This window comes from Sylvia atricapilla, chromosome 22, assembly GCF_009819655.1.
Source record: "Sylvia atricapilla isolate bSylAtr1 chromosome 22, bSylAtr1.pri, whole genome shotgun sequence".
Classification (NCBI taxonomy): domain Eukaryota; kingdom Metazoa; phylum Chordata; class Aves; order Passeriformes; family Sylviidae; genus Sylvia; species Sylvia atricapilla.
In genome coordinates this window covers 1547117-1568931 of record NC_089161.1, presented here as the reverse complement: position 1 = coordinate 1568931, position 21815 = coordinate 1547117, and the positions used below count along the sequence as shown (strand labels likewise).

The window sequence follows — 21815 nt, the reverse complement described above, 5'->3', positions numbered from 1 at the left end:
CTTCCTGTGTGGATCTGAGTCACGTGAGTCGGAGAGAGACGATGCATCCAGAGCATCACAGAATTAACTGTGCAGACAAAGAGTGTGGCAGGAGTGGGAAATGGATAAACACCAGTGTCAACAGGGAAAGAGGAAATAGATGGAGCAATAACAGAGGTGGCTGCTGGCTTGGAGTGTGTTTGTAGCTGTTTTATCCTTTTATTGTCAGTAACTCTCTTTATTTTCTGCTTTGGCAGGTTCTGTGAGCTCGTATTCAGGTGAGTGGCATCTCTGTAAATCTGCCAGGTTCTGTGATGATGAGGAGGAGTGAGAGGCACCCTGAATCCGTGGCATGCTCAGGGGCTTCCATCCCTAACTTCCATGGATTATTTATCCCATGCACTGGTGTCTCTAAACCCAGATTAACCCGGGGGTCAGGGTTGGGAGGGGTGGGTAGGACAGCTGAGTGTACAGCCCTGATAACACACAGGAATGAAACCTGCCTCTTAATGATTTATTTCTTAGGAAAATGTTCTTCCCCCTGAGGGGGGCACTGCCCAGGCTCCCCAGGGAATGGTCCCAGCCCCAAGAGCATTTGGTCACTGCTCTCAGGGATGCACAGGGTGGGATTGTGCAGGGATGAGGCTGGATCAGTGATTCTCTGGGTCCAGCTCAGCATTCCTTGATTCTCCATAGAAGTGTCCAGTGTTGGTCTTGAAACCAGAATCAAAAACCTGCAAAGATTCCAACACTGTCACTCCAGCTCTTCCTTCACATGCCAGTAACTCCACAACCAACCCCACAACTCTTTTTTTTTGCTGTTTGCTCCTGTTTTTCTTTTTTCCAGTCCTAGCTGATGCCTCCAACCCCGCCAGCGTGGTGATGTCTGTGCTGGACAGGCTCCCCAGGGAATGGGCACAGCCCCAAGAGCATTGGGACATTGGGATGCACAGGGTGGGATTTTTGTGCAGGGATGAGGTTGGATCAGTGATTCTCTGGATCCAGCTCAGGATTCTTTGATTCTCCACGGCAGTGCCCCACACTGATCCTGAAACCAGAACCAAAAATGTGCAGAGATTCCACCACAAGCCTGACTCTCACTCCAGCTCCTCCTTCACACGCCATCAACTCCATAACCATTGAACTCTATGTTTTTTACTTTTTGCTCCTGATTTTTTCCAGTCCCAGCTGATGCCTCCAACCCCGCCAGTGTGGTGGTGTCTGTGCTGGACACAGGGAATGGGCACAGCCCCAAGAGCATTGGGACATTGGGATGCACAGGGTGGGATTGTTGGGGTGTCTGTGCAGGGATAAGGTTGAATCAGTGATTCTCTGGATGCCTTCCAGCTCAGGATTCTTTGATTCTCCACGGCAGTGCCCCACGCTGATCCTGAAACCAGAACCAAACTCCAGAAATTCTCACTCTAGCACCTCCTTAACTCCACAACCCTACAACTCTTTATTTTTTTCTTTTTTTAATACTGTTTCCTCCTGGTTTTCCAGTCCCAGCTGATGCCTCCAGCCCCGCCATCGTGGTGGTGTCTGTGCTGGACACAGGGAATGGGCACAGCCCCAAGAGCATTGGGACATTGGGATGCACAGGGTGGGATTTTTGTGCAGGGATGAGGTTGGATCAGTGATTCTCTGGGTCCAGCTCAGGATTCTTTGATTCTCCACGGCAGTGCCCCACGCTGATCCTGAAACCAGAACCAAACTCCAGAAATTCTCACTCTAGCGCCTCCTTAACTCCACAACCCTACAACTCTTTATTTTACCGTTTCCTCCCGATTTTTCCCAGTCCCAGCTGATGCCTCCAACCCCGCCAGCGTGGTGGTGTCTGTGCTGAACATCAGTGCAGTGCTGGGCTCCCAGGCCGTGCTGCCCTGCAAGAGCCACCGCATGGTGTGGACCCAGGACCGCCTCAATGACCGGCAGCGCGTGGTGCACTGGGACCTGCTCAGCTCCTACTACGGGGACAGCAGGATGGAGAGGCTCTGCGACATGTACTCAGCTGGGGACCAGCGTGTCTACAGCTCCTACAACCAGGGCAGGATCCTCATGCCCGAGAACGCCTTTGCAGATGGGAATTTCTCCCTGGTCATCAAAGGTGTGGAGGTTTTTTTCTCCACCTGTGGAGGGTTTGGGATGTGGGGAATAGTAAAGGTGAGAAGGCTTTGAGAAGCTGTGAAAAAAAACAGGCTTCAGGAACAGAAAGACACTTAGAGGTAGATCCTCATGCCCAATAATGCCTTTGCAGATGGGAATTTCTCCCTGGTCAGCAAAGGTGTGGAGGTTTTTTCTCCTCCTGTGGAGGGTTTGGGATATGGGAAATAGTAAAGGTGAGGGACTTTAAGAAGCTGTGAAAAAAAACAGGCTTCAGGAACAGAAAGACACTTAGAGGTAGATCCTCATGCCCAATAATGCCTTTGCAGATGGGAATTTCTCCCTGGTCAGCCAAGGTGTGGAGGTGGTGGGTTTTTTTTCTCCTGGTGTGTAGGATTTAGGGTGTGGGGAATAGTAAAGGTGAGAAGGCTTTGAGAAGCTGTGAAATAAACAGGCTTCAGGAACAGAAAGACACTTAGAGCTCAATCCTCATGCCCAATAATGCCTTTGCAGATGGGAATTTCTCCCTGGTCAGCAAAGGTGTGGAGGTTTTTTCTCCTCCTGTGGAGGGTTTGGGATATAGGAAATAATAATGGTGAGAAGGCTTTGAGAAGCTGCGAAATAAACAGGCTTCAGGAACAGCAAGAGCACTTAGAGGTAGATCCTCATGCCCAATAATTCCTTTGCAGATGGGAATTTCTCCCTGGTCATCAAAGGTGTGGAGGTTTTTTTCCCTCTCCTGTGTAGGATTTAGGATGTGGGGAATAGTAAAGGTGAGAAGGCTTTGAGAAGCTGTGAAAAAAAACAGGCTTCAGGAACAGAAAGAGCACTTAGAAGTAGATCCTCATACCCAATAATGCCTTTGCAGATGGGAATTTCTCCCTGGTCATCAAAGGTGTGGAGGTTTTTTTCTCCTCCTGTGGAGGGTTTGGGATATGGGAAATAGTAAAGGTGAGGGACTTTAAGAAGCTGTGAAAAAAACAGGCTTCAGGAACAGAAAGACACTTAGAGCTCAATCCTCATGCCCAATAATGCCTTTGCAGATGGGAATTTCTCCCTGGTCAGCAAAGGTGTGGATGTGGTGTTGTTTTTTTCTCCTGTGTGTAGGATTTAGGGTGTGGGGAATAGTAAAGGTGAGAAGGCTTTGAGAAGCTGTGAAATAAACAGGCTTCAGGAACAGAAAGACACTTAGAGCTCAATCCTCATGCCCAATAATGCCTTTGCAGATGGGAATTTCTCCCTGGTCAGCCAAGGTGTGGAGGTTTTTTCTCCTCCTGTGGAGGGTTTGGGATATAGGAAATAATAATGGTGAGAAGGCTTTGAGAAGCTGTGGAAGGAGGCTTCAGGAACAGAAAGAGCAGAGAACTTAGAGGTAGCTGCAAAGCCTGAAAGTGGAGAAGATACAATAATACAGCAGGCAAGGACATGAAACCATAGTTTGAGTTTTTTCAATAACTTTTGTTTGTATCCCAAGGACCTTTTTGAGTTCATCTCCAATCTTTTCCCTCAGTTTATCTCCCAGCTTCTCTCTTTACTATTTCCCACATGGGGGCTGGGTGGGATTTGTGGGGTTTGATGAAAATGGATGGTTCACAGCATATTTTTGATAAATAATGACGGGTAAATAAGCCTAATTCTCAGGAGGGATTTCAGGGTTTGGAAAGGGTACCCAGGGAGGTGAGGGAGTCCCCATCCCTGGTTTGGGAGCAGTTTTAGGTGTGCCTGGCTGTCCTTGACTCTGGGAATTCAGCATTCCAGGGTCTGGGAATAATCTCAGTGCACTGGTGGCACTCAGTGCTCTGGTTAATTGTGCACCTCCAAGTCTATCCCAGAAAACCTGCACAGCTCAGCACATCCAGGAGGTCAAAACCCTCTCAGCATTCCCTCTCACCAAATTCCTGCATTCCTGGACAATGAAATTAATTAGTTTCTGCTCCTTGGGCACTCGGGGAAGTGGAGCTTTCAGCTGGAGATTGAAGGCAGGAGGAAGTTCATGGGCAGCTCTCTGATGCTGGTTCAAAGTGAAGCCTCCAGCTGCCCCAGGGGAGGTTCAGGCTGGATACAGGAGGGTTTATTTTTCCATGGAAATGGTTTTTAAACATGAGAATTGCTGCTTTGGGAGGTGTCCTCACCCCTGGAGGTGTCCAAGGAAGGAGTGGACATGGCACTCAGTGCTCTGGGCTGGGTGACAAGGTGGGGATTGAGGCTGGACTCTATCTTGGAGTTCTTCTCCAACCTCAGTGATTCTGTGAGTCTTTTATTTGCCTTTGGAACAGACCTGTTTTGAAAGGGAATTTGTAACAACCTGAAAGTCACCTGGGCTTTTGGTGGCCCTTTGGTTGTGATTCAGTTCCTGAACTATGAGCACAGGTCGTTGTTCCTGTGCCTGCTCTCAGCTAAACCTCAAAATAACCTGATTAATAGAAATGCCTTCCTCACAAAGAGCAAATCAACTCAACAAATTCTTTCATTGGGTGACCAAATCATTATACTGGGTGAGATGATTTGTCTCAGCTTAACCCACCCTGGTGATAAGGACAGCTGAGAACGAAGTGATTTACACTCAGACGAGGATTTGGGAAACTGCAAATGCCACAGGTCATCATTGTCTCAGGATAAACCACTGGATTCCTCTCTCTGCTGCTCTCCAGGTGTTGCAGAGAGTGATGGAGGCACCTATTCCTGTAACCTTCACCATCACTACTGCCACTTGTACGAGACGGTGAAGATCCAGCTGGTTGTCGCCAAGAGAGGTGGGTGTGGTGACAGCTCCAGGTTTGCCAGGTGCCACAGGAGGTTTGGGGAGCAGCAGCAGAGCCTGGGGCTCTCTGTGCTCTTCTCTTTCCACTTCCCTTCCCTGAGTTCCAGAGGGTTTGTTTATAACCTCTCTTCTTCCTTGGCCAAGCTGAGCTGCTCAGCTCTGCGTTTGCTCTTGGTCCTTAGGTAACAAACTGTCCCTGCTGCAGCAGCAGCACAGCCCAGGTGACAATCCTCCCACCTGGTGACAATCCCCCCACCTGGTGACAATCCCCTCCCTGGTGACAATCCCCCACCTGGCGACAATCCTCTCCCTGGTGACAATCCCCCACCTGGTGTCAATCCCTCCCAGGTGGCAATCTCCACCTAGTGACAATCCCTCCACCTGGTGACAATCCCTGCCCTGGTGACAATCCCCACCTGGTGACAATCCCTGCCCTGGTGAGAATCCCTCCCAGATGACAATCCCCCTCAGATGACAATCTCTTCCTGGTGACAATCCCCCCCAGGTGCCAATCCCCTCCAGGTGCCAATCCCCCCCAGGTGACAATCCCCACCTAGTGACAATCCCCCCCAGGTGACAATCCCCTCCAGGTGCCAATCCCCCCCAGGTGACAATCCCCACCTAGTGACAATCCCCCCCAGGTGACAATCCCCCCCAGGTGACAATCCCCCTCAGATGACAATCCCCCCAGGTGACAATGCCCCCCAGGTGACAATCCCCACCTAGTGACAATCCCCTCCCTGGTGACAATCCCCCACCTGGTGTCAATCCCTCCCAGGTGGCAATCTCCACCTAGTGACAATCCCTCCACCTGGTGACAATCCCTGCCCTGGTGACAATCCCCACCTGGTGACAATCCCTGCCCTGGTGAGAATCCCTCCCAGATGACAATCCCCCTCAGATGACAATCTCTTCCTGGTGACAATCCCCCCCAGGTGCCAATCCCCTCCAGGTGCCAATCCCCCCCAGGTGACAATCCCCACCTAGTGACAATCCCCCCCAGGTGACAATCCCCTCCAGGTGCCAATCCCCCCCAGGTGACAATCCCCACCTAGTGACAATCCCCCCCAGGTGACAATCCCCCCCAGGTGACAATCCCCCTCAGATGACAATCCCCCCAGGTGACAATGCCCCCCAGGTGACAATCCCCACCTAGTGACAATCCCCCTCAGATGACAATCCCCCCCAGGTGACAATCCCCCCCAGGTGACAATGCCCCCCAGGTGACAATCCCCACCTAGTGACAATCCCCCCCAGGTGCCAATCCCCCCCAGGTGCCAATCCCCCTCAGATGACAATCCCCCCCAGGTGCCAATCCCCCTCAGATGACAATCCCCCCAGGTGACAATCCCCTCCAGGTGACAATCCCCACCCTCAGCTCAGCCTCGAGGACCTGCCTGTGCTGTGGCTGCTGAGCTTTGCCCATACCTCAGATCCCACCTGGAGCCCACACACACCTTAACCCAGCTCCAAAAGCCGTTGGCAGCTGCAGGGAGTCCCCCCACCCACCAAACCCCAGTTCAACCTCTGGGTGACACCAAGGGAGCTGCTGAGGTGGGTTTGCATCTCCTCTGCTGCTCTCACAGCGCAACAAAACCCTGCTGAGAGCCCCAGTCTGCTGCTCCGAGCTCTGATTCCTTCTCAAGAGCCAAACACCAGCAGTGCTGCTCCAGCTCCTGCAGCAATCAGGGCCTTTGTGGGCAGGAAAGCATTTCCTGCTCCGAGCTTTGGGGTGAGCATCCTCCTGCCATCCTTAGCCCGGGGAGGGAATTGGCTTCCTGCTTTCTGGAGCAGGAGATTAACTCTGAGTTAGGAGGAGGAGGAGAAAAGTGGCCTTGCTTCGTGAAATGGCCAAGGATGTAGAGGATAAAGGTGGTTTTTTTTTGCTAACTGCTGAAATAAGTGTGGAAAAGCCACGGCTGGGCGTGTTCAAGCTGTGCCATGGGGTGCTTTTGAGATTTTGGGAGGGGGTGTGTTACAGGAGTCCAATCTTGTGGGGATTTAGGATTCCAAAAGAGCAATCTCAGGTGTTTCTGGCAGTCCTCGACACTTGGAATTCAGGATTCCAGGGTTTCAGAGGGATCTTAGGTGTCTCTGGGTGCCCCTGACACTTGGAATTCAGGATTCCAGGGTTTCAGAGGGATCTCAGGTGTCTCTGGGTGTCCCTGACACATGGAATTCAGGATTCCAGGGTTTCAGAGGGATCTCAGGTGTCTCTGGGTGTCCCTGACACATGGAATTCAGGATTCCAGGGTTTCAGAGGGATCTTAAGTGTCTCTGGGTGTCCCTGACACTTGGCATGGAGCAGGAATTTCGCATCAACCACGTTCCACAAAATCACGACAGCGAACTGGCCTAAAAATTTTGCTGGTTTTGGCCAAGGAAAGGAAACCTGGGAAGGAAACTTAAATCTTTTATGTGGGAAAAACGGGATGGGTGGGGAAAAAATGGGATGGGTGAGGAAAAAATGGGAATGAGTGAGGAAAAAACAAGAATGGATGGGGAAAAAAACGAGAATAGGTGAGGAAAAAACGGGAGAAGTGGGGAAAAAAGGGATGGGTGAGGAACAAACAAGAATGGGCGAGGAAAAAAATGGGATGGGGGAGGAAAAAATGAGAATGGGTGGGGAAAAAATGGGATGAGTGGGGAAAAAATGAGAATGGGTGGGGAAAAAATGGGATGGGTGAGGAAAAAACGAGAATGGGTGAGGAAAAAATGGGATGAGTGGGGAAAAAACGGGATGGGTGAGTAAAAAACGGGATGAGTGGGGAAAAAACGAGAATAGGTGAGGAAAAAATGGGATGGGTGAGGAAAAAACGAGAATGGGTGGGGAAAAAACAGGATTGGTGGGAAAAAATGGGATGGGTGAGTAAAAAACGGGATGAGTGGGGAAAAAACGAGAATAGGTGAGGAAAAAATGGGATGAGTGGGGAAAAAACGGGATGGGTGAGGAAAAACGAGAATAGGTAAGGAAAAAACGGGATGGGTGAGGAAAAAATGAGAATGAGTGGGGAAAAACCAGGATGGGTGAGAAAAAAACAGGAATGGGTGGGGAAAAAATGGGATGGGTGAGTAAAAAACGGGATGAGTGGGGAAAAAACGAGAATAGGTGAGGAAAAAGGGATGGGTGAGGAAAAAACAGGAATGGGTGGTCCAAAATTCCCGTGCCAAGGCCGCCTTTCCCCGCCAGGCGAGGAGGCCAGCGAGTACTGGGACGGCGAGAAGCCGGTGCTGGTGGCCCCGGAGGGCAGCACGGTGACCCTGCCCTGCGTCAACCGCCAGCACATCTGGACGGAGCGGCACAGCGAGGAGGAGCAGCAGGTGGTGCACTGGGACCGGCAGCCCCCCGGCGTGCCCCACGACCGCGCCGACCGCCTGGTGGACCTCTACGCCTCCGGGGAGCGCCGCTCCTATGGGCCCCAATTCCTCAGGCAGAAGATGAACGTCACCCGCGGCGCCTTCGCCCTCGGGGACTTCTCGCTGCGGATCTCCGGCCTGGAGAGCGCCGACGAGGGCACCTACTCGTGCCACCTGCACCACCACTACTGCGGGCTGCATGAGCGCCGCATCTACCACGTGGTTGTCACGGAGCCCGAGAGGGACAGGAAGGTGGTGAACCTCACCACGCACGGCGTGGCCCCGGCGGCAGGTGGGTGGATGCTCCAGTTAGGAGTTTGGAGGAAATAATCCAAGAAAAAAGTATTCTGTCCCTTTAGTTGGGTAAAATCGTGGGGTTCCTCTGCCTTGTTTCCGTCTCCCACGTGGCCATGACAGAGCTGGAGAGGAAGGTGGTGAACCTCACCACACACGGCTGCAGGTGGGTGGGTGCTCCAGTTGGGAGTTTGGAGGACACAATCTGGGAAAAAAGTATGCTGTCCCCTTTAGTTGGGTAAAATCGTGGGGTTCCTCTGCCTTGTTTGCATCTACCACGTGGCCGTGATGGAGAGGAAGGTGGTGAACCTCACCACGCACAGCGTGGCCCCGGCTGCAGGTGGGTGGATGCTCTTGTTCAGAGTTTGGAGGAAATAATCCAGGAAAAAAGTATTCTGTCCCTTTAGTTGGGTAGATCCTCATGCCCAATAATGCCTTTGATCAATAATGATCAAAGGTGTGGAGCTTTTTCCCTCCCCTAAATAGTAAAGGTAAAATTATTTCCCACTGGGAAAAGGCAGATTCTGTCCCTTTAGTTGGATAAAATCTCTGGGTTCCTCTGCCTCGTTTTCAGACTCTGTGGTTGTCTTGGTTTGTGGGTTTGGGGCAAATGGTTGGTTCACAGTGTATTTTTTGATAAATAAATTTGATACCAGGTTGATAAGGCTAATTCTCAGGAGGGATTTCAGGGTTTGGAAAGGGCTGCCCAGGGAGGTGAGGGAGTCCCCATCCCTGGTCTGGGAGCAGTTTTAGGTGTGCCTGGCTGTCCTTGACTCTGGGAATTCAGCATTCCAGGGTCAGAGAGGGATCTCAGGTGTATCCTTGACACTTGGATGCTTGTGCCTCACGTTGGGCACCAAAATCTGTCTTGGTTTGGAAAGACAGGTGTGTGCCAAGGAAGGCAGGAACCTCCCTTGAAATGGAAAATATAAACCCTCTCCCTCCAAATTATTGTGATTTTGAAATTTAGGGGCTGTCAGGCAAAGGCATGGGAATAGGAATAACAGTTCTTTACTAGGAAAATTAAAACAAAAATGCAGCAGTACAAAAAACCCAAGTGAACAAAAAGAAAGCACTGCCAGAGTCAGAACACAGCCTGAGCCCTGCTGTTGGTCAGGGTGTTGGTGTCAGCCCAGATGAACCCTCCTGCAGCGCCCAGCCGCGGTTCTGCTGGAGCAGAGACGATCCTGGAGAAGCTCCAGTGGTGCTGGGCTGGGGCTGCTCTCCTCTGGGGATCCAGAGCAGAGGCTGTGCTGGGCTCTGAACCCCAGTGTGATCCAGGGGGAATGCCGGGCTCCTCCCCCTGGGCGGGGCCTCCCCCAGGGGAGGATGGGATTGGCTCCACCCTGCACTGAGCCTGGATGGCCCATGGACAGCAGATACCCCTGGGGGAGGACAGGTCCTGGGAGGGAGAAAAAACAGGAACCCACCTGCTTTGAACAGAAGATAATGATGAGAGATAGGTCCTGGAAGGGATAAAGAACTCTGCCCCAGCTGGCTTTAAGAGAAGATATTCCCCTGGAATTATGAGGCACAGGTCCTGGAAGGGATAAAGAACTCTGCCCCAGCTGGCTTTAAGAGAAGATATTCCCCTGGAATTATGAGGCACAGGTTCTGGAAGGGATAAAGAACTCTGCCCCAGCTGGCTTTAACAGAAAATATTCCCCCAGAGTTATGAGAGATAGGTCCTGGAAGGGATAAAGAACTCTGCCCCACCTGGTTTGAACAGAAGATATTCCCCCAGAGTTATGAGAGATAAGTCCTGGAAGAGACAAAGTACTCTGCTCCACCTGGCTTTAACTACTGGCCCATTAACAGAGGATCCCCCTGGAGTTATGAGGGATGGGTCCTGGAAGAGATAAAGACCCATTTTGAGGGATGGTAATAGAGTAAAAACCTCTGGTTACATCTTGCATTGCAGCTGAGGACAGTGGTTTAGTTGATGAGGACCTGTTGGGTCATTGGTTGGCTCTTAAATGTCTTTTCATTCTGTTCACTCTGTGCTTCTGTGGACTTTTCACAGAGGGCTTTTCCCCAGGGTGAGAGGTAACCACAGCTGCATTTCTGGGGTTCTAAAGAGCTCAGCTCCAGAAGATTCCAAGGTGTTCCCATCACCTGGAGCTGCACAGGGGCTGTGAGGATGCTGGGAGGTGTCCCCTCATCACCGGGGTTGATGCTTTAGGATTTCAGCTTTTATATTTTGTTTCTATATTTATAATCCTGCATCCACACAGAGCGTTAGCTACAGCTTTCCCCTTTTGGTCAGACACAACAATTCCTCCCTGGGCCTGGGGAAAGGGGACACTTTCCCTTTTTGCTGGCTCCCTTTCCTCCAGGCCTTTGTGGATGAGGAGAAGGTGTGGGCAGGGGTTGATGCAGAGAGAAACTCTTCTCACCAGTTTCTCTCCCCTTTGCACGGATGTTTAGGCTGTGCAAGGTGCCAGACCATGCAGAATCAACCACCAGGAATTTTCCTCCACCCTTCAGCTTTTCTTTTTGTGTGTGTGTGTGCCATAAACCAATTTTCATATTTTCCACTGCACTGAGCTATCATCTGTCAGCCTGTCCAAACTCAAAAACCATCAAACTTCGTTCAGGCAGAAAAAGAAAACAAAAATCTCAAGTTTAATATTTTTTTTTTAAAGTCTTTTGGGTATCGTTCTTTATTAACGCTTTAAAATATTCATTGTGTTTTAATATTTATTGGCTGTTTAATATAGAATTTTGATTTGCTTCATGCATTTTTAAATAGGTTTATTCTCCTGTAGAAATTGGCTTTCTCAAGTCATAGAGACCTGAACTTTTCTCCCTGAGGCTAAGGTTGGTGTCCAGAAAATCCAGGACTGGTGGAGACCAGGACATCCAAATATCAGAGTTCCTGCACACAGCCCTTGGGAATGGAAGCCAGATCTTGTTTCCAGAGTGGTTCACCCCAAAATCCACTCCTCTCTTTGCTGGATGTTGCCCTGAGTCGTTCCCTCACCTGCTCAGACACGAGGTGGGATCTCGGGGTGATTTAAGCTGCCTGAGTTTGGCTGTGGTGCCCTCAAGTGCTGGAGGAATTTCCTTCCCTGGCAAAATTCCACTTTCCACTGTCCAAAGCAGCAGCTTTGTCCCCTGCAGGCAGCGACCCCTCAGCTGTGCTGAGAGCACCACACACACAAAAATGTGCTGACTCCATGGGAATGTGGGAGACATCCTGAGGTTTCCTTTCCCAGCCTTTTGCAGCAGGGGAGGCTGAGGCATTGCCCCATTCCATGAAAAACTGCCTGGAATTCTCCGGGGATACACGACATAAACAGGCAGATAACAAAAACAAAGCAAAGAGGGTTTATTTATTTTTTGTTTTCAGGCAGCAGCCTCAAAGTGGCCTTGCTCCAAGCTCCAGAGCCATTCCCAGACTGGAAAGTTCATCCTGTTTGGAAGAGAAGCAGGGGCTCAGTGCTGCTCTCGGGCTCAGCAGGGTTTAAATGTGCTGGATGTCTACAAAAAGAGCATTTGGACTCAGGGTTTGCTCTGCAGCAGGTGGCTGGAGAATCTGCTGTGTGTAGGGGAATCCACAGAGGCTGGGACAAGGAATTCTGCCCACCCGGATATTCCAGAACGTTTTATTGTGGGTTTATTGCAAGGGTTTTGGATAAAAGGGTCCTGCCTTCAGCCACCAGCCTGAGATGGAGGGAAATCCCAAAGAGAGAGGAGAGAGAACAGCGGGGTGAGAGCTGAGAGAGAAGGGAGAGAGAGAGCAAAGTGGCAGGGGGGAGAGAGAGCAAGAGTAGGGGGAAGAGGAAGGGGGAGAGTTAAGAGGTAAGAAGAGAGGTAAGAGTTGAGTTAAGAGTTAAGAGGTAAGAGGTAAGAGAATTAAGAGAGCGAGGTCCTTGTTACAATCCATTCTATCTCCTTTTGTGATGAATATTCTAATTTTCAGTGACCGACCAACACAAGACACAAAATCCTACAGAATCTACACACAGCCTGTAAGAACTACTATATTACCCCATACTGTGTTATATTTTAAACTCTAAAAACTACTCTTTAAACTTCTGTTTTGCTCCATTGGCCTTTGGATCCCTCAGCCAGCAGAAAGGGATTGTTCAATCCAAAGGGATTCTCCTTCAGCTAGATCATTGTTTTCAGGTTCTATAGGAACTAAGACTCAGAATCCTACAACTCACAGTCAGCTTTCATTTCTATCCCCATTATAGGTTTCATATTTTCAGAATCTTTTGCTAAGCAATCATATTTATAAGGTTTCCCTGATTCCTCTTCCCCAAGAGCTGTGTCTCATGAGGAGTGCTAAAATACTGTCAGCCCCTGGTCAGGTTTGTGGAGAGCTCTCCACTTTGTCCAGCAGAAGAATTTGGTCCTTGACACTTTGGGGAAGGTCGTGTTAAGGCACCTCTGGTGTAGGTGTTCTCCTCACCATTAGGATTTATTTTTCAGTGGTTAAGGTGAATTTGGGATGTGCTGAGGGATCAGATCTTGGTTCCAGAATAAACCTTCATCACCCCAATTCTTCAACTCTGGAGCCATTCTGGGTGACCTCGTGCTCCTGCTCTGGCCCCTGACATTCAGTGCTGGGACTGAGCCGTGCCTCAGTTTCCCCAGTTACAAAATGGGATCTATTCCACTGCCCAAAGTTATGAAATCTCTGTTCCCACTGTCTGCTGTTGCAGTGACCTCCTCAGTGCTGCCTGAAATCCAACCCAGCTCTTCTCCTTGTCTTGCAGCCGTGTGGGAAATCAAAAACTCAGGGATAGAATCCCTTTGATTGCTGTGCCACCATCTCACTGTGGCAGAGAGGAGCCAGGGGTGTGACAGAGCAGAGCTGTCACATGTGCTGTTTGCAGCTTTGCAAGTGGCTTCCTTGGTTTGAATGTTTTTTGGTTTTTTTTTTTAGCTTGGCAGGGATGGAAATCCCATGGTTTTTTCCAGCACTGGATGCAGGGAGCACAGGGCATCTGGAAATCCCAGAAAAAGCTGGAGTGGAGCACTGTGCCACCAGAGCACAGCAGGCTGCTGAAGCTTTTTGATTTTCTACGAGTGCTGTTGGCATTAGCAAACAATCAGCTCTGCTTTCAGAGTGTTTATTTCGATCCACTCTTGCCTGATTTGGTTTTATTTTCGCTGGGTTGGTGGTTTTTTTTTTTAAAGGCTGGAAACCAACTGCCCAAAAAACCCCTGGAGCCAGTGCCAGCACTTCCAGAAGTGTCAGAACACATCTGCTAAAGGCTCCTGGGGCTTTTGAGGATTTTCCTCTCACTTTTCCCCTTATTCCCTGTGGGTAATTAGCAGGGGGAGCTCCCAAGGGAATGGGAGGTGAGGGTTCCGTCCTGTTCTTGCTGCTGCTCTGTGAAAATCCCCTCTAAAGGCTGGAGGTTTTAAAGGAAAAAAAACCCCAAAAAACCAAAAAAAACCCCTCTCCCAGCACAGTTTTGTGGGATTCCATCCGTGCCTGGGCTGGCTTTGTCCATTCCTCTGACTGTTGCAAGCAGAGAAGTCACTTCCTCTTTACATGTGTAAAACATTGACCTATTTATTTGAGAGCTACCAAAAAAAAAAAAAAAAAAAAAAAAAAAAAAAAAAAAAAAAAGTTCCACGTAAAAGTTTTGAGCTCCCCTTCCCCGAGCTGTGGAACACAAATCCTGCTGCACCCACAAAATGAATGGAATCTTGGCTTTCCTTTGTGGGTTTTTATTTTTTTTCAGGGGGGGGGATTGGGTTATTTATTTATATTCTTGATTATTATTTCATTTCAAAGGAAGTGCCTTTTTTTTTTTTTTTTGGCATTGAAAACTCTTCCCACTCCATAAATTATAACCCTTGGCAAGGAGGAGCTGCTGTCTGGAGCCAGAGCAGCGTGGAGTGTGTGTTGAAAGGGACCCAGAGGAGGGTTTTGTGACCCTCTGGAAGGTTTGGGGCTGGCTGGGATGGCTTTGCTCTGAAATTCTCCCCTGCAAGGACACTCTGATGGCCAGGGATGACTGATCCCAGGGCAGGGACGTGCAGAATCCTGTTAAATCCTGGGAATTGTGATCTGGTGAAGAGCACAGCATCTCCCACCTGACAGAGGTGCAGGGTGATGTAAATCAGGCCCTGATTTACCCTTTAATTGCTGCAATTCAGGAGGATTTCTCCTTGGGCATCCCCACCTGTCATCCTGCTATTCACAGAATTCCCAGGTTGGAAGAGACCTTCAAGATCATGGAGTCCAACCCCAACACCTCAACTAAACCCTGGCCCCAGTGCCACATCCAGTCTTTGTTTAAACATACAGGGATGGTGACTCCACCTCCTCCCTGGGCAGACCATTCCAGTGCTTTATCACTTTTTATATAAAAACCTCTTTCCTGATATCCAGCCTGTATTCCCCTTGGCCCAGCCTGAGGCTGTGTCCTGTCACTGCTCACCTGGAGAAAGAGCCCAGCCCCACCTGGGCACAGGCACCTTCCAGGGACTTGTGGAGAGTGATGGGCTCACCCCTGAGCCTCCTTTTCTCCAGGATAAACAGCCCCAGCTCCTCAGCCCTTCCTCACAGGGTTTGTGTTCCAGCCCCTCACCAGCCTCAGTGTCCATCCTGAACTGAGATCCCAAACTGGACACAGCACTCAGTGTCCATCCTGAGCTGAGACCCCAAACTGGACACAGCACTCAGTGTCCATCCTGAACTGAGATCCCAAACTGGACACAGCACTCAGTGTCCATCCTGAACTGAGACCCCAAACTGGACACAGCACTCAGTGTCCATCCTGAACTGAGATCCCAAACTGGACACAGCACTCAGTGTCCATCCCAAACTGGACACAGCACTCAGTGTCCATCCTGAACTGAGATCCCAAACTGGACACAGCACTCAGTGTCCATCCTGAACTGAGACCCCAGAGCTGGACACAGCACTCAGTGTCCATCCTGAACTGGACACAGCACTCAGTGTCCATCCTGAACTGAGATCCCAGAGCTGGACACAGCACTCAGTGTCCATCCCACACTGGACACAGCACTCAGTGTCCATCCCACACTGGACACAGCCTCAGTGTCCATCCTGAACTGAGATCCCAAACTGGACACAGCACTCAGTGTCCATCCCACACTGGACACAGCACTCAGTGTCCATCCTAAACTGAGACCCCAGAACTGGACACAACAGAATTTTCTCTGGATGCCACCTCCCCTGACACCCTGTTTTTCTTCCCTCAGATCCCACCGTGGTCAGGGGCCACAACGTCATCAATGTCATCATCCCTGAGAGCAGGATGCACTTTTTCCAGCAGCTGGGTTACATCCTGGCCACTCTGCTGCTCTTCCTCGTCCTCCTCATCATCGTGGTGCTCGTCACCCGCAGGCGCCGGCAGAGAGGTGAGCCCAGAGAAAACCTGTCCTGTGCTGCTGGGAGGGACACCTGGGACATTGTCCTGCAAATAATTCCTGCAAGGAACACTGCTGCAGGCAGGGATCCCCTCCTGGAAAACCAGGAAGCTGCTTGGGGGGAGGATTTATTTGGGGCTTTGATTTCCTGGAATTGTTGGGGTTGGAAAAGACCCCTGAGGTCATCAAGTCCAGGCTTTGGTTCCAAACCACTCAGGATTTGCTGGGTTATTCTGTAGAAGGGAGGTGAAAAGCCCTTCCCCAGTGGGATTCATCCCTCGGGAGCTCAGCTGTGCTGGGTGACCCTGTGGGATGCCACCAGGGGACACTGGGAGCTCCGGGTGACACCTGCAGGGCTGGCTTTGGGTGCCCCACAAAAAGGCAGCAGCAGGGGTGGGTCTGCACTGGCTGCGACTGCTCATTCCGCTCTTTCCTCCTGTTCAGGTTACGAGTACAACGTGAAGAAATATGGAGAGTAAGTATAATGAATTTCAACGGAATTAATATTATTAATCAGGTTTAGAATGCATTAAAATGAATTCATGGCCTGTCCCTCCTCGGCTAAGAGCCTAAACCAGTTGAAATTCTGGTTGGGAGGAGGAAGTGGAAGGAGGAAATGGTTTGGCAAATGAATTTCCTCTTTGGGAACTGATTCAGGGATGGAGTTTCTGTTTTCCTTTTTTCCCAAAAACTTGTTTCCCAAGTTTTCCTTGGGAGCTGGTGGGAAAGGAATAAAGCACAGATCTGCTGTGGGATGGGGCCAAGATCACGGGCCTTAATTCATATGATTAAATATAAATATTTCCATTTGTATTATTAAATACATTTACACTTATATTATTAAGTATTATATGTTACACTTATATTATTAAAATATATTACACTTATATATTATTAAACATAAATCTTTATGCCTGAAATATAATATTGGGCATATAATAGTAAATTATTAAATAATATAATATAATAAATATAACAGTAAATATAATATTATCAACTGTTATATAATATTCTATACAATTAATAATAGATAATTAATATATAATTATAGTACCAAGTATAATTTTTTACTATTAAAGTGGAAAATGTAAGGAAATTCCAGGATTGGCTACCCGTTGTTCTAAGACCTGGACAAAAACCTGGGGAGAAAAAATTTAAAAATTGAAATAAATTCTCTAAAGAAGCATTAGAAAAGCCGCTGTGAAAAGGTGTGAAAGGAGGCAGTGATCAAAGGATGGCACAATCACATTTCCCACCATCATTCCCTTTCCAGGAAGGATGTGAACCTGAAAGAATTCACAGTGGACACGACAGACCTGAGCCCACACAGAAGTGAAGACGTCAGGCTGGGTAGGTATCCCCTGGCCAAACCGGGTCAAAATCCTGGTAAATCTGAAATTTCGAATGGAATTTAGATCTTCTGAAGTGACTTCACCCATTTTTTAACCTCTGGGAGTGGCCATGGAGTTATTTGATGAAAATTGTGTAAAGAGAAGTCCTGAGTTAGTTGAGTTTGTTGTCTCCACCTTCTCTTGAAGCCAGTTTGAGATTTTTTTCCTCCCTGGATGTCAGATCATTCAGGGAATGATTTGTGGTAACAAATAGGGCAGATAAACAGAGAAGGAGGGGAAGAAAAATTGCAACAGAGGCCCCTGAGATGGAAAAGAGAAAAATCCAAATCCCCTTGGAACTCGTGGTAAAATGAAAGACACTGGGAAGAGGAGAAGGAAGCTCATCTCACACTGTCAAAGTGGGTTTTTTGGATTTATAGGGCTGATGTGGGGAATTTCCAGCATTCCTGGAGATGCTGCTCCTTGCTGAGGTTTGAAGGTGCAGCCTTGAGTTTGTTGTGTCAATAATTGATCAGGGGGTTGGTTCTTGCTGGGAATTGGAGTGAATTTATTTCACAAAGCTGATTCTCTCGTCTGCAGCACCCTGAGGTTCCTTGTCACAGCAATTTTTATTTGCTGGATAAGCCAGGAAATAATTGTCCCTTTGGTTTCTTTATTTGCATCCCCAGCAAAGGCACAACCTCCTGACAACCCTTAGCCCCCAAGAATTGGTGTTAAGCCCCCAGTCAAACAAGAGAGATACAGAATTGGGAGTGAAGAAAGGAATTGCAGAGGGTGGGGTTACAAAAATCCTTCTCTGCGTGTCCCAGGAGAGCAAAATCTCTGGATAATTGCATCAGGCCACCTCTAGGTGAGCTCTGAGGAGATAACGCAGAGCTGGAAGGAGCTGTGGGGAGCAGGGAGCTGAAGTTTGCACAACTGATTCATGCCAGGGGCTAAAATGAAGTCAGAGCTGTTTTCCTGCTGAGTAACTCCCCGAATAATTCCTAGAAATCAGAGGTGCCACACCTAGAGCATCAAGGGAGGACTGATCACCTCTGTCTCGCTCATTTTTTTTTTTCTTTTCTTTGTTTCCTTTTCATATCCTGATGTGTGAATTTTGCTCCTCCTTGGTGCAGATTACAAAAACAACATCCTGAAGGAGAAGGCTGAGCAAGCCAGAAGCTTCCCAGCAAAGAACATTGATTTAGACAAAGGTAATCGTGGCTTTCTTCCCCCCTTAAATTGGTGGCTCTGGGGACTTTCTGCTGGGCAGCAGGAGGGAGGAACGGCCCATCAGTGAGTGGCCAAAGAGGAATGAGAAACCTCATGGCAAAAGCAGGAATGAGAAGCTCAGCTCCTTTCCCATCCTTTCATCGTGGAGCCACAAGATGCAAGCAGTGATTAGGCTTTTAAAAGCTCTGGGCACGGCACAAACTGGAATTTTTCTGGATTGGAAAAAGCAAGCCTGGCAGGGCTGGGACGGTGCCTGCTCTGCTGTGACCTCAGAGGGAGGGAGACAGAGCCCAAAAATGTCCTGGCGTGGTTTTTTTGGGCAGAAAACACTGTGCAGAAAGAGAGTGTTTGGAGCTGAATTAATTCACGGGTAATGGGCAGTTCGTTGAGCCAAGAAAAGCAAAGAGCTCTCCCTCCCTGGGGGCTGGATCTGCTCTGGCTGATCCAGGATTAATCCCGGGGTTGTGCCTCTGTCTGTGGGACAGCTTTTGGGTCAAGTGGGGCTTGTGACCAGCCCTGAGCTTCCGTGACTCACTGCAGTGGGATGAGGATTTAATAAACGGGGCTGAAGTGACACCGAGCAGGGAATGGAGAGCCCAGGAGCTGTCCCCGATGGAATTCTCCTGGCATTCTCTCTGCATCCTGCAGGATGGTGGAGCTGGATAATTTACCCACAGTCTGTCTCACTTCAGGGGGCTTCTGGATTATCAGGCTTGTGGCTGACTGCAAATGGCCACTCTAAGAAATAAATCCACATTTTCCTGCTCCTTTGAACGGTCTGAAATCTCTCTCCAGCTGCTAATCCTTGTTTCCATTCTCTTTCAGATTTCAGGAAGGAATATTGTAAATGAAGACCCTCCCAAGCTGCTGGCTGGACCAGAAGCTTCCATCAGAGTTAGATAAAAGGGAAGAGAGATGGCTTTTCTCGATTCCATCTCCCTCCAGTTCCCACAGGGTTTTCCCCATGTCCCTTTCCCCAAAAAAACAAGGGTGCAAACGCTTCATGAAAGAGTTAAACTGTCTTGTGTGCATTTATGGGGTTGGGTTGCCTTTTCTCTTCCTCTCTGTTCTCCCAGTCCTCCCTTCCCCTTTTTCTCTCTTGACAATTATTGTTGGATTTTATGCATCAATGAGTTTTATGAGCTGAATCAGCAGACTGGGTTTTTTTTTTTTATTATTATTTTTTTCTTTTTGCTTTGATGTTATTGCTTTAAATAAAACCACCTGCATCACTAATCCCGAGCCCATCATTCCAGCAGGGCGTTTTTCCACGCGGTGAATCCATCAGGAGAACAATGGCAGAGGCTGAGCCCTGGCCCGGGCTGGCACAAATCCTTTCACACGGAGCTTTTTGCACGTCCCAGGTGAAGCACAAAGAGCACAAACGGCAGTTGAAGAGCCTCATTTTATCCCTGGGGCAATGCCAATATATCAATAAATGTCGATAATTCCCATTTTACAGGGAAAGGGAAGCTCAGAGCTGAACTCTGCCTTTCTCCCCCTGCATTTGTTGGTTTGTTTCTGTTGCAGCTCAGCTTTGGCAGGAGTTGGGTGGATGCAGGAAAAGCCAGGCTCAGTTAGATCAAGACCAGGAATGTTCTGCAGAGGGCTGAGCTCCCCTCTGGAACCTGGGATGGGATTTTTTTTGGTGTTTTTTTTGTTTTTTTCCTGCAGCCCCGGGGTGGATCCAGACCACACAGAGCACATCAAACCAAAGGTAGGAGCCAGCACAGGGAGATGCTGAAAGGGAGCAGAGGAACGCGAATAACAACAGGAATTTTCATGGATCAGGGGCTCAGAAAAAGGAGTCCAGGAGGGGGATGAGCCCATTCCCATGGAGCTGGAGTGGATTCCTGAGGCTGTGGGTTGAACAGTGTCAGGTGTCAAAAACTGGAAACAATTCAGTGCTGTAATCCAAAGAATTTGAGGAAAGCTGTGGGACATCATCAGTTCTTGGGCCATGGGAGGAAAAGGAGTTTCCTGCTGCTGTGAGGGTGGTGACAGGGACATTGTGACGGTGGCCAGGGGTTGCCACCCCTCTGTCTGGTGGCCTGGAGGAGGTGGCAGAGGGGAGGATTTGTGTGGGGTGGAGCTGAGGAAACATCTCCAGGATCCCTTTTCTTGCCAATTTGGGGTGTTTTGTGCGAGATACCAACGTTCTGAGGCACTGAAACCTCACTGCAGAGCCCCTGTCCCTCCTCCCGGGGGCTGTGCTGGCTGTGACAGGACTGGGCACTGCTCTGGGTGGGACAGTGCCTCCAAAACTGAGCTCAGCTCTGCCAAAAACGTGCCTGAGGGGCTGTGCTGGCTCTTCCCAAGGTGGGATGTCACAACAAAGCACTTTTAATGACAGCTGGGCCATGGACATTGTTATAGATGTTAATATGTCTGTTATTGGGGGCTGTGTTAAACAATAATTGTATTGGGGAGGCTTATTTTCAATGCCTTCAAGCAGTAAAAATATTAATTTTATTAATATTAATAGAACAGAACTAGAGATGGAGGTGAGCCCATCTCTAGTATAACATTTTTTATAGATATTAATACATCTGTTACTGGGGGCTGTGTTAAACAATAATTATATTGGGGGGGGGCTTATTTTCAATGCCCTTCAAGCAGTAAAAATATTAATTTTATTAATATTAGTAGAACACAACTAGAGATGGAGGTGAGCCCATCTCTAGTATAACATTTTTATAGATATTAGTATGTCTGTTATTTGGGGCTGTGTTAAACAATAATTGTATTGGGGGGGGGCTTATTTTCAATGCTTACAAGCAGTAAAAATATTGATTTTATTAATAGAAAAGAACTAGAGATGGAGGTGAGCCCATCTCTATCATAACTTTTTTTATAGATATTAATATGTCTGTTATTTGGGGCTGTGTTAAACAATAATTGTATTGGAGGAGGCTTATTTTCAATGCCTTCAAGCAGTAAAAATATTAATTTTATTAATATTAATAGAACAGGACTAGAGATGGAGGTGAGCCCATCTCTAGTATAACATTTTTATAGATATTAATACATCTGTTACTAGGGGCTGTGTTAAACAATAATTATATTGGGGGGGTTATTTTCAATGCTTTCAAGCAGTAAAAATATTAATTTTATTAATATTAATAGAACACAACTAGAGATGGAGGTGAGCCCATCTCTAGTATAACATTTTTATAGATATTAATACGTCTGTTACTGGGAAATATGTTAAAGAATAATTATATTGGGGGGGTTATTTTCAATGCCTTCAAGCAGTAAAAATATTAATTTTATTAATATTAATAGAACACAACTAGAGATGGAGGGGAGCCCTCCTAAGCTGCAGCTGAGCAGATCATCATCTTTTAATTTCTGAGCCCTTCCACTGCTCTCCACAAGTTCTTCTGTGATTT

General features: G+C 48.5%; 1 protein-coding gene across 1 annotated transcript; it reads left to right on the top strand.

The window, feature by feature from the left end:
• The first annotated feature begins 1783 nt into the window (after window positions 1-1783).
• On the top strand, window positions 1784-19822 carry MXRA8 (matrix remodeling associated 8). Its single transcript, XM_066334169.1, has 8 exons — window positions 1784-2086; window positions 4734-4835; window positions 8034-8492; window positions 15689-15847; window positions 16301-16331; window positions 17130-17206; window positions 18327-18404; window positions 19249-19822. Exons 1-8 carry the CDS (start codon window positions 1879-1881, stop codon window positions 19272-19274), a joined length of 1140 nt encoding a protein of 379 aa, XP_066190266.1. The 5' UTR covers window positions 1784-1878; the 3' UTR covers window positions 19275-19822.
• The last annotated feature ends 1993 nt before the right edge of the window (window positions 19823-21815 follow it).

What these genes read in the sequence shown, in the direction of transcription:
- MXRA8 (XM_066334169.1), top strand. Translation starts at nt 1,879, where the DNA reads ATGGTGTGGACCCAGGACCGCCTCAATGACCGGCAGCGCGTGGTGCAC. An exon ending in AAGTGAAGACGTCAGGCTGG is followed by an intron (nt 17,207 to 18,326) that starts GTAGGTATCCCC and finishes TCCTTGGTGCAG; the next exon opens with ATTACAAAAACAACATCCTG. An exon ending in GAACATTGATTTAGACAAAG is followed by an intron (nt 18,405 to 19,248) that starts GTAATCGTGGCT and finishes ATTCTCTTTCAG; the next exon opens with ATTTCAGGAAGGAATATTGT.